Raw genomic sequence first — 12772 nt, forward strand, 5'->3', positions numbered from 1 at the left:
TAATTTCAGTATTAAACATTTAACATTAATACTAGTAACAATAAGCAACATAATGCCTTAATATTGCATATTTTAGCATTATAACAAGCTTGGATGTACTGCAACTCCTCCAAGGTACAGCCTAGGCTTTAATACTGACTACATGAAAGTCATATATACTCAGATTCCTTCTTACTTCCCCTCATATCTTCCTTCCTTTCACCACTTATTTGTAGCATACTAACTGCTCATAATAGTCTCTTTTAATAATCAAAAATAACACAAATAAGGAGACACATATTTCGTTATATAGAACGATGCAAAAATATGATATAAAACCAATAACTGAATAAAGTGAGCAGATAGGCATCATAAAACTAGTACTTATAAGTATTTAATGTAGCAAGCAGATAGTACAAACAATCCAGTAAGCGCTTTCACATCAGCTTCATCAGACCATACAAATCACACTAAGGTAAATCCAATATATACATTAGTAATATAACAATTATCCAATTAAAATGACTCATTCATTACACATAGCTCAAAATACTAAAAGCCATATCACAATGTCATTGTGTCTTTCGGCTTTTCCCGGTTAGGGGTCGCCACAGCAAAACTCCAGTCCGCTAATGATTGGCAGTTGATTTTTACGTACCGAGTTGTCAGCTCTGCCGCACAACCTTCAACGAAGGTACGCCCATTCACGCATGTCTCCACGCAGAAGACGCTCTAGCTAAGAATCGAACCGGACAGCGTCTTACTGTGAGGCGACAATGCTACCGCAGCACCACCACTGCAGTAAATGCCATATCACAGTATAAGAAATATATTTAATATAACAAAATGTAGTAATGTTAACATTTTATACCACGTCCTTTTAAAATTGGCTTTAGTGTAGTTTTTTCATTCAAACCCATACCTTGTTCAGCATTTAACCTAATAATTCATTTTAGTTCATTGGTTTCAGTTATCTTATTAACATCTCCTTTGCGAGGGGGGGTGTTCAAAATATCCATTATTATCTGTATAGGTACAATACTTACATTTCTTACATGGTTGAGTGGAAAACTTACTATTTGCCTGCTTAGAATAACATAACATTCTTTTCAAAGATGTTTTATTCTTAAAATGATAACTTGGAGACTCACCTACAATCTCTCTAACTTTAGGATCTACTGTTAAAACCTTGTAATGTTTGTTAATTATATTTATAATGTCTTTCACATCACTAGCATAATATAATGGAATTCGCATCTTCCTTCTACATATCTGTGACCTATCTTGATGTAATAAATGTTTAGCAAGTTCTGAGAAATAGGGTTGTGCAGTATTTTGTCTATTTGTAGGTCTCTCTCAACACTTTATCAACCTCATCACCTCCATAACCTCTCGTCATAAGTCTATCTCTCAAATCCAAGATCTCCTTAGCAAATTCTTCATCAGAACCATTCAATCGAGAGGCTCTCACCCCTTGACCTTTAATTACATTCTTAAATATATATCCATGGTGCATACTGATTCTATGTAGCAATGTGTTTTATAACATGGTTTCCTAAATATCCCTGTATCCATTGAACCATCTTTCCATTTAGTGATGCATATATCTAAAAACTCAATATATATGTCAGAATAAGTGATGGAAAATTTCAGATAGGCCATAGTATGGTTCAAATAATTATTAAAATCATTCAAACCATCTATACTCCCTGTCCAAATGAAAAACAAATCATCCATAAATCTATGACAGAACAGAACATAATGACTGTACCATTCAGAATTAAACATAAAATTATCCTCCCATTTTGACATGACCATATTAGCGTAGCTATGGGTACAAGGAGTTATGCCATCTTTCTGTAAATAGTACACGCCATCAAACATAAAATATTATTTTCAAGAATTACCTCCATAAAAAGGCATATCAAATCCACTAATTGTTCACTATAATCACATCTCATTAAATAATCCTTAACATACTGTATGTGATTCCAATTGTATTAGGAATCACTGTAAAAAGTGATTGAACATCTAGGGTTACCAAAATAATAATGCATATGTCTGGGACGTTTTTTAACAAAGTCATATAAATCAAGTAGGAAGTGCCTGGAATCTTTTAATATTGTCCTATTTCTATCTAAAGTGGGATGTAAATGCTTTTCTACACATATAGAGAAAGGCTCCATGCTCCAATTACACCCTGCAAGTATAGGTCTTAGAGGGGGCTATATCTATTTTTATGTACCTTAGGTAATCCCTGAATAATTGATATTAGAGGTTCATTGACTAACAAATAATTAATAATTCATAAGAAATAAGATGACTATATCGACAATAATTCAACATATTTAGTAGACTTTCCTTAATTCTATCTATTTCTGTTATATCTATCATTATGTACTGTGTAGAACTGTTCAACATACTTCTCATGGAGTTATAATAATCATCTTTATCTATGATAACAATGGAACTGCATTTATTGGCTAGTCTAATTACTATTATATCCTCCTCCTGTAAATCCTTCACAGCTAAACACTGACTATATGTCAAGTTGTTAACACATCTAACATTCCTACCACCAGTATGGAGTCTATTATCAAAAAGCTCATGTAAATCATCTTTCACTAATTTACCAAATACTTCTATCAAAAGTTGCATATCGGGTGTATACAAGCTTGGTTTCTTAAAGTTAATTGTGTTCGAAACTTCACTATATTACTAAATTCCAACTTCAATAAAACATTCCTTAAAAACATTTTTATGTCCAAAACAGTATCAATAAAATCACTCTGTTGTGTAGGAATAAATGAAAGTCCCTTCTACAACACTTTTTGTTCATCCGCCATCAAAACCCTTCTAGAAATATTCCACACTACTGTCTCTCGTTTTCCACATCTTTTTTAGGTTTTGAGGAGCAGTTTGTTCTACTGGCAACTTTCTTTTCAGATAGCCTCTTTTCCTTGAATGACTTCTGCTTTTGTAGAAGTCCTGTTTGATGGGTAAAGGGAAGGACTGGCTGATATCTTCTGTTTTTCTACATTTTTAACAAGTGTAGTTTTTCAACTCACATCCTTTCCCAAATATAAAGTCTGTGAGGCATCAACATTCATAATACTAGCCAATTCATTCACATGCAACCCTCCTTTATTGGTAGTATTTAAAACAGAGAGGAACAAAGTCAATGGGGCCGATTTTTGTAACACAGGCTGCTCAATCAGGCTTTCCTTACTAGCAGAAGCAGGTGCCACTGCCTTTTTAACATTATTCACATCACCTGAGCCCTCGGCCATGTAAAAACATGGCTGTTTTTAAAATTGGCTGTATCTATCTCGATTTAAGTCTTTTCTGGTGTAACAGTTTCCTCTCGTACATCAAAGTCATATCGATAGGGCTACTGACTTGACTATCCACAATACTGGCAGGAAAGTGTTTACTTAATGACGTTTGAATGTCTTATCTTCTCACATAACTGATCTTCTTGAGGCTTACAAAACTGCTGCTTACCTCTAAGCTGAGTTTCTGAATAGAAGAAAGTGTTTGTCAACAAATGTAAACAGCTGCACAAGAATACTAAACGCTGACTGCCAGAAATATCTGGAGAAGACACTTCCCAAAAAGAAAGTAACAAACTTTAATGTAAAATACAAAGGTAATAAGATAAGCACTTTCACCCATTACAAATGGGCTTCATCAGAACCGCTTAAAGCGCTTAACTTTTATTCTTACTACCTTTGTATTTTATATTAAAGTTTGTTACTTTCTTTTTGGGAAGTGTCTTCTCCGGATATTTATGGCAGTCAGCGTTTAATATTCTTGTGCAGCTGTTTACATAAGCTGAGTTTCTGCCATCATGTAAGCAGCTCAGGGTACTCCCTTCCATAAGTGGGCATCTTGAGCACCCGAAACAATGCCACATTGTAAACAAACCTCAAGGTGTTGACGCTGTGTTTGTAAGCATTTCAGTTTGAGAAGATTATATTCCAGTCATCCACAATGTTGCGGAACATCTCCAAGTCCAAACCAGCTTTCTCACTTCCTTCTGTAGGGTAAAGCTCTTCAGACAAAAGTAATGGATTGTTGATTCTTGCAATGCAGTCTATAAGTCTATCAATGCAGCTCATAGCCACCTTATTAAAGTTGAAAGGATTGTAGTTAAGCTCTAATTCCTCCAAGCAGCCTTCAGCCATGCTTCCCCTTAATGCAAAAATCTACTATCTGCTAAATACTATCTGCTTGTTACAGTAAATACTTATAAGCACTAGTTTTATGGTGCCTATCTGCTCGCTTTATTCTATTATTGGTTTTATATTATATTTTTCATGTCTCTTTTAATGTTTTATGACAGGATAATCAGGCACTCCTATTCACAGATAACCGCATAAATAATTCAGAAGCATCCACACACATTTTAAGCTTGCATCTAATTCTCCTGGCAGTCCATGCTTTTTTTCATAACACAACACAATCACCTGGACATTACTGCTATTATATATTTTTTTAACCATAACATCTGTCTGATCTAGACTTCATGTAAAGGTAGACTAGTAAATAATGCATTACAGTTGTCCTTCTCTGGATTTAACTAATCTTATAGTGCCACTATATGTACTGTGATTCATAGATGAATTGAGCTAATGTTTCAGGCTTGCCTCCTCTCCTAAATGGATAGTGGTTCCTTTGTCTCATTCTAGAGGAGCCTTCATTTACATGGTAGGATATCAGTTCTTATATCTAAGTCATATATCTAAGCATCAGAACTGAGCACTTAGATTTTTTCCACACACTGGCTTTTTATCCAGTAAGAAAGAAACAATCTACCATTTTCTCCTTTTCAGTGCACAGCTAGACATTAAATCAGTGCATGTACCATCAATAACGTATTAACTCCTTGTGAAGGGATCCTGTTAGTTTCAAAGTTTGGGCAGTTGTAGTGTAAAGCCTATGTTGCCCAATAAAAGGTATCATATCACTTCTGTGTTCCAGTGTTTTCTATCAGAACTACCAATTCTCTTTATAAAAAGTAGTGTAAAACTAATACTCAAGCTGCGTAAATTAACAGCTAAGATAAAACAAACTCAAAATAAAAGTATTTACATTAAAATACACTATACAGAAACAAATCTAATCTAACTCTTTTTCTACCTAAGCCCATATTTATTGCCAGTAAGTAAAGTCTCTTAACCCACAGGCTCATTTTCTTGCAAAATAACTGTACTAGTTATATTATTCATATGGTCATAGGAGGTTGCTAGATTAGCTGCCCTACAGCCCTTACAAGCCTAGCCATGTTAATCCCAAGTCACCCCATCTGCCCTTAAGTGAATGTATTTTGCAGAGCTAGTCTATGGTCAACACCGACTTGACCTGTCCATGGGGGACATGGGAAGTCGGTGCTGACCACAGACTAGCTCTGACTAGCATCTACTTTTACTCACGGAGAAGTTCTCCTTTCTGTATTACTTGAGGTTATATAGTTGATAGTGAAGCCGTGGAAACAGAAACTAGTTTGATCATCTGTCATAGAACTGCTTTAATGTGTTTAGACAAGCCAGTGCTCCTTTCTTACTCTATACTCCAGTATTGTTTAATATGTTATTTTAGTCATTTCCTTAATGGTACACTTACTTATGACATATTTGGAATAAACCTCAAGAAGATACTGTACCATACCAAGAAATCTCATGAGCACCTGTTTACCCTGTAGTGGGAATATTTGTACCACTGCTCTAACTTTTTTATTAATCATCATTTTTTTATTAAAACACCTTATTTATTCTTCCAATTTTTACAGTCAACAAAGTCGGGCATCCCATAATATACATACGCGATCATTCATATTCCCAGTGCTTTACACATTCTTCATTTGCTGGAGACACATTTCATCACGTATTTCTCTTCTGTCACCTGCCTCATTCGTTTAGAGTTTACTCATCTTAACCTTGACAGTTATCAAAGTACTGGTCCCATAATTGCTGCTTTACATGAGCGCCTTTATTCTTTATCCTTTACACTGCTGTACAACCTCATTCTTTAATGTTCTTCATGGTGCCTACAGCCATGTTGATGCTGGGGGCATTCTACATTTCTAACTCCTTGTGATGAATTTTTTTTTGCTACTAACAGCAACAGACATGTCAGTTTACTTTTATTCTCCATTATGCTCATATCATCACACCCACTGATTAAGAAGAGAACTTCATTCAACTGAGTCCTCCAAAACGGATGTTCCCAGTTGCCATTCTGACCCACATCACATCTCCAGCAGTTCACTGGAACTGTTTAAAACACGTTGGCAAACTTAACAAGTGTATAGATATATCTGTGAAGACATTTCCACCCAAAGACCTTAAAGCATCTAGAATTAATCATCAATTTGAAATTCTGATTTTGGCTGTTTTGTAACATATTCCCTTCATCACTTTTTTGCATAGAAGTAGAGAAGTAGCATGGGTACATTTTAAAGTAGGTTTTGAAAATGAGCACAGTGCACTTACAAAGGGTTCATTTTTCATGACTCTAACATTATTTTTAACACATAGCTTTTTATATTCCAATCTTCATGTGTGATGTACCTTCAATGTTTGCTCTGTTTGCTCTCTACTTATTTTTCTAATCCACGTCATTAGACAGGTAGTTCAGTCTACAACCAGTACATATCCTCATAAACAAGTAAGAAAACCATATTAGCAGGCCAATGCTATTACATCCTACTATGCTTATTTTTTATTTTTGCCTTTGGGTAATAACATTATTTCATCTGCTTGTAAAGTCCAAGCCACCTTTCAAACTACTCTTGGTCTGTATGGCCCTTTTCTTTCCTAGAACAGTATTTGTTCTAGTTCTGGGGCACTTAATTTCCTCTCAGAGGTTACATTCATTAGTCTCTATGTGTCTTTAATAGTCGGTAGGTTTCTGGTTTTGCACAACTTTATTATATACTTTTATCTTCCAAACTTAGTTTTGTTGTTATCCCCCACCTTTATTTATTTTTCACCATGCAGATAACCACAGCTCATGCAGAGTTTTACCTATGGCACATTTCTCAAACTTTGCATGCTTCCTGTGACTCTCATGACTCATTTCTTACTTTATTTTTGTTAATTTTCTGTGATTTTACTTCATACACAACTTGACACAATTCTAAAAGCTCAGTGAGCTCATTTTTTGCACTATTTTTCAAACAGGGTACACTGGCAGGCATAATTGTCTCTTTTTTGGTGATGACCTAGTTGTAATGTGTGGTTAAAATACTTAGAGCCACAAAGTAGACAACTGTCTACTGTGAGAAAGTAATTTAACTGTCTCAGCATATATCAAGCTGTATTCTTCAATACAAGGAGATTTCACATATGAATATTTACCTTTGCTTAGGATCCAGTATATGCAGCCTTGAAGAAACCAACAAACCCCTTTGTAAGTGTAAAAGCCAAAAAACTGTCTCGTAATTCCATTCCAATCTTAACAGATGCTTTTTTTCAGTTTCTAAACTTATAACACCTGTGTTTTTCTGGCCTGAATTCTGTAATTAAATCAAATGGTGCTTCAACAAAGTATTAGTTTAAAGGTGTGCACACTTATGCAACCAGCTTACTGTATATTTTTTATTTTTTATATTTTTTCCCTAACAGATTTGTTTGTTTTTCAACTGAATTGTACAGGTTATAGGTCACATTAATAGTGGTAAAAGTTTTGAAATGATTTATCGTGGTCTCATTTTTTTATATCACAAAAACCTGGAATTTTACCAGGGGTGTGTATACTTTTTATATTCACTGCACTTTCTGAAGGATTTAAATCTGAAACTCAAATGTCTGTCATTATTTAGTGATTTTAATCCTCAAGGATTTTCCAGAAAACCATACATTTTATGAAGAACTGACCAAAAACCTGATAAAAAACCTAGAAATTCTGTGAAAATGGAAATTATGGAGGTATCCTAAAATGTGTTTTCATCTCTGTATTTAAACCTACACATTTGTCTAAACTGGTGTTTATTTTATTTACTTATTTTTTCAGATTGATATTCAGGACTGAATCATTTATAAAATACAGCTAAATAATGCAAACACTGTAATCTACAGCAAATGACTGAGAAAGTGAAGGAACAATTTAATCAACCAATTGACCAACACATGCAATAACATACACAAACATAGAAAATGAATTAAAGGCATACATTTATCTAATACTTTGGTTACACGTCATTCTCACTGAAAATAATCCATCATTAAACATAAAAAATACTAAATAGCATCAAGCAAGCAGAATAATTAACAGCTAGGCTGTGTCTGTTATTTCACTTTTCCCCAGTATTGTTGGCTAAGCCAAAAGTCAAAACAAATAGGCATTATACGACTGTACTGGCAGAACACCAAAGAAATTAGGCAAATGTCAGTGAGAGCAGAAGTGGTAATTTGAAGACAATTCTTATCTTTCAGATTTCCAGATGTTAAAAAATGAGCTGAGTTCAGTGACAAGTAAGTAACATTATAATCAAGAAGATAAAAATGTCAAGACTTGTTTTTTCACTTGCTGAAAGAATTCTTGCAAGCAGGAAAAAAAAACTTTACTTAGATTAATTATTTGTCTATTGCTATGCTCCTGGTAAATGGAACTGTGAACTTACATTGTGCTTGTGACAGAAGTTGATGGCTTGCAATGTTTGCCACATTATACTCCTAACTTGCTGTTCTGGAGCTCTGTAAAAGTAAGAAAAAAAATGATTATGTTCCAATTCAGCTACAATAAAAACTATGTACGCACAGTTACACAAATGAATGTAAAAAAAAAAAAAAAAAAAGAAAGAAAGAAACGTATATTTTTAAACAGATTCACTTTCCAGACATTTTAAGGTTTATACTACTTTTGTATCTTTTGAGGAAATCACAAATAATGTATCACAATCATTGCTTCTCCCCTGAAAAGGGTGCCACCTGTTTCTATCGGTAACCTAGAATGTCCCTATTGTCCATTAACTAAAGTTTGCTTACTTGCTACACTGATTCTTAATGCTCAGCCTTTGACAGGTTTGTGACTACTGCTGCTGCACAGAGTCTGTAATGTTCCATTGTCAAACAGCAGCCTTTGTATTGTGTACTCTCTCAGCAATAGATGGAAAACATGCAGCTGAAACTTGTAGCATCTATATGACTTACCCATAATCAGTATTGTTATATACTGAGTGTTGATCCCCATTCTTTAATTTCATGTTACTGTAATTCATTTTTGGACTCTGAGCTACTATACTGCTTCTGCAACAAGTTAAGTGCTATCATAATGTCCTGCAAACCTTAATTTAAATGCAAAAGTATAATTCAAGCTTTATCAGGGTCTGCACTTTAAAGGCAGTTATAAATGCAGAACAGTCAACAGTACAGCATTTTAGGTTTTAGATATTTTTTTATGATTAAGGATGTTTTGATCAAAAATTAAAAGAGCTCTGGGCAGGCAGTGTTCCACAATCCATTTAAACACAATAATTTGACATTACTATATGTTGGCTTGCACTGGAGCTGAGCTGCAGTACTAGTGGTAGAAGAACTGTACTCAGCAAAATAAGTCACTAAAATTACTGACAGGCAGGACTGTAAAAAACTTGGAATAAGACAGGAAAAATGTGTTAGCCATGACATAAAATTGTGTGCATCATAATATTTTGAGTGCAGGCAAAGATCACCATCTTAATTTCTACTTGTCCTGATGGGTGAATGAGAACTGTTTTGGAATTATGCAGCCTCAAAGCTTACTCCAAGAAATTAAGTAAAAGTAACAGTAACCAAATCTCTCTGGCCAACCATTAAGAGGCTAAGAAAATAACTTTTGCCATGCAGTGTTTGCATTTCTGGATGAACTTCATCTTTAGAGGAAAGAATAAAGTATTTCAGAAGGCCATTTCTGGACCACAGGAGCCCTCAGGCATCTGATAGAGGATGGCTGAGGGAGAAATAGCTTCTGCACTTGGCACACGTCTGGAACACAAAAGGTTACTCTCTGAAGCACTACAGGGACACTTGTGGGCATTAGCAGACAGGAGATAAGTTTGTACATTACAGGACTGGCCGCTCATTGAATGTGAGCTTCTACAGAAAACAAAGGGACTGAATAGCACATGTTTCTTAGCACAAGGCATAAAAATGACACTATCTTGCTTTCAGGTAAACAAAATCACTGCCATGTTGTCTGACTGGAATGCAATTATGCCCACAGAAAGGGAGTCATGAAGGCCTCAAAGGGCAAGAAGAACCATCCTCATCTCCAGAACTTTTAGGATGAAGTTGGAGGATGCATGTATATCTTGAATTGTCTGCTCATGGTAATGCCACCCCACCTCTCACCAAAAGGCAGATGCATCCTATCTATAGTGACTACAGCCATGGGAATATGTGTTTGAAAATGGCTCCCCATGATTAGATTAGTGATGCCCGTCAACCACTGAAGATGCTGCTGGCATGCCCTGCAAAACTCAATCTGATATAATATATGGTCTGATATCTGAGGTCAATGGACCTTCCATGTTCACTGAACCTCCTGTTGTGCAGTCTGCTGTGGGCATCACTGATATAGATCACTGCAGAACCTTTTTATGGCTGCATGGATACACGCTCTTTCATCTTGGTTATTTAATCATTGCAGAACCCTGTTGTGAACTCTGGTGTGGCTATCATTAATATGGATTCTGCTGTCAGTCCCAAACTTCTGAGGTGTAAGTGGGCTGAAATCTTGCTGGTGTTTAGTGCAACAGAGACTCTGGAATGAATAGACAGTATCCAGTCAATCTGACAATGTGCTCAGGAATGAATGATATTCAGATTTTAACTTCAGTTGGTGAATAATTGGAACAGGACCAGCTCTAACTCTGCAAGAGTCACTGTAAAGAATGGAACTTTTTTTAGCAAGTCCAAAGTGAAAAAGCACAAATCAAATGAACAGCTAAAAATCAGCTGCCTAGATATGGAAAGAGCTTAGCTCCTTCAAACCTCCAGTGAGATAATACTATGGACATCAATTAAGTAAAAACCGTTAGGACCAATGTCGGACTGAATACAAGCATTCAGAACTGGAAACAAGTGACTCTTCCCAGAAAGTCAATATACCTCTTTGACTCCTTGGGAATCCTAATATAGATATATGGATTTTGGAAGTTCAAAGAATATGTCCAGTTTCACTCTTATACAATGAAGGACTGACTGGACTTTGACCATGAAAAATGTTTTTATATAGGGATAAAGGTGTTTAGATTGCTTAAATCCCAAACTGGTCTTAATCTTCTCTTGTCTGGTGGGCCTCCTGGATGGCCCTTTTTGTGCGGAGGCTAAGTATATCCCTCCTTGTGGAGATTTTGTGTTAGGGGGGGAGAAAAGCAAAGAAAGAGATAACAGGGCATGTTAAGCTTGAAAAGAAGTATCGCATCCTCTGGATATCACTGTTTTTTATCCACCTGCTTGTTGTGATGGATATCCGTGCAGGCCTGTGGAGGGACAGACAACTTTTGACTGCCACCAGAGTGGGACATCCAGGCAAGACCTCAAGACTGCTGTTGTCCACACACACACACACACACACACACACACACACACACACACACACACACACACACACACACACACACACACACACACACACACTGCAGACTTCAGCTTCCTGGGGTCTGCAGAGAAGAAACATCCAAGATAGCTGCACACTGATACATAGCCCAATTTCAGCTCTCCCTTTGTGAAAACAGAAACTATGAAATAAAAGCCAGTGATACTGTCAGTTTGGGTAAAATGCATTAGCTGGCTTGTTAACTACACTGTTTGACTGCCAGCCAAGAAGAATGAAAATCAACCAGAAAAGGCAAAGAGAAACAGTGGTTCAGAAGAATCCTGTAACTGTTTAGCAAAACCCAGTTCAAGCTTCAGCTGTTGCACAAGATATGGCTTCCAGTAATTTAGAGGTAAAATAAATCAAATGTACTTAGAGGTGATCAAAATAAATTAAACACTGAAGGAGTATATCAACTCAAAGAACAAAAAGCTGGAAAAAAACAGAAGATGCTTTAACTAGAGTTTCAGATGAACTGATAAAACTGCAAAAATCAAAGACTAAAATGGAAAAAAAAGCTGCCTGAGTATAAGGCTTCACAAGAAGTACTGTTTCAAAAAATGATAAGTGTTAGGAGACAGTGCTCACAGAGAAAACCTGAGAAGGAAGAAACTATTAATTTTATGAAACCACAAATAAGCAACTGGGCTGTTATTCCTCAGCAGGACTAATTAATTGAAAAGGCACATTAAGTGTATGCTTCAAACCCGGCCATGAGAAAGCAGCCAAGACCTATATTAGTAAAGATGCAATTATATCAGCAGAAATAACTGATCCTGACAGAACTGTCACAGAAGAAAAAAATATTAAAATTCGGAAATAGCAGAGTGTTTGTAGAAAAAGAGTTATTTACTATACACCAGGCAGAAGAGAAGCACATTTATCCCAGCAATCAGGGAATGTTGAGTGGTAAGTGTGAGATTCAAACTGCTGCATCCAGCTGTCTTCAAAATATTTTTTTTTCTGGAGGATCAAAGACATTTGTGGATACAGAACAGGCTAAGTAGGAAATAAAAAAGTTTATCTAACAAAAACTGAGCGAGTAAACAGAAGGGAACTCTACTTCTCATTCTTCTGACAATAAAGCTCATAAAGAAGCTTTGCCAGTGAAACTTTTCCACTTTTCCAAAGGAAAATACTTAACAGACAGAAAAAAAAAATCACAACAGATGACTAGAAGAATCAGAAGTATACTGGACTTACAGCAGAT

The 12772-nt window shown here is 35.8% G+C and overlaps 1 protein-coding gene across 3 annotated transcripts in view; it reads right to left on the minus strand.

Annotated features, from left to right (window-relative positions):
* The window catches only part of LOC122794036 (cyclin-dependent kinase-like 1), a 1692555-nt gene that overhangs the window by 889545 nt on the left and 790238 nt on the right, over positions 1–12772 (minus strand). For all 3 annotated transcript variants that reach the window (XM_044062168.1, XM_044062160.1, XM_044062151.1), the window contains exon 4: positions 8606–8678. In XM_044062168.1, coding sequence (XP_043918103.1) covers positions 8606–8678 — 73 coding nt within the window. The remainder of the gene's footprint in view (positions 1–8605; positions 8679–12772) is intronic.

The sequence above is a fragment of the Protopterus annectens genome, chromosome 1.part0, assembly GCF_019279795.1.
Source record: "Protopterus annectens isolate FY-2018-M chromosome 1.part0, PAN1.0, whole genome shotgun sequence".
In the NCBI taxonomy this organism is placed as follows: Eukaryota; Metazoa; Chordata; order Ceratodontiformes; family Protopteridae; genus Protopterus; species Protopterus annectens.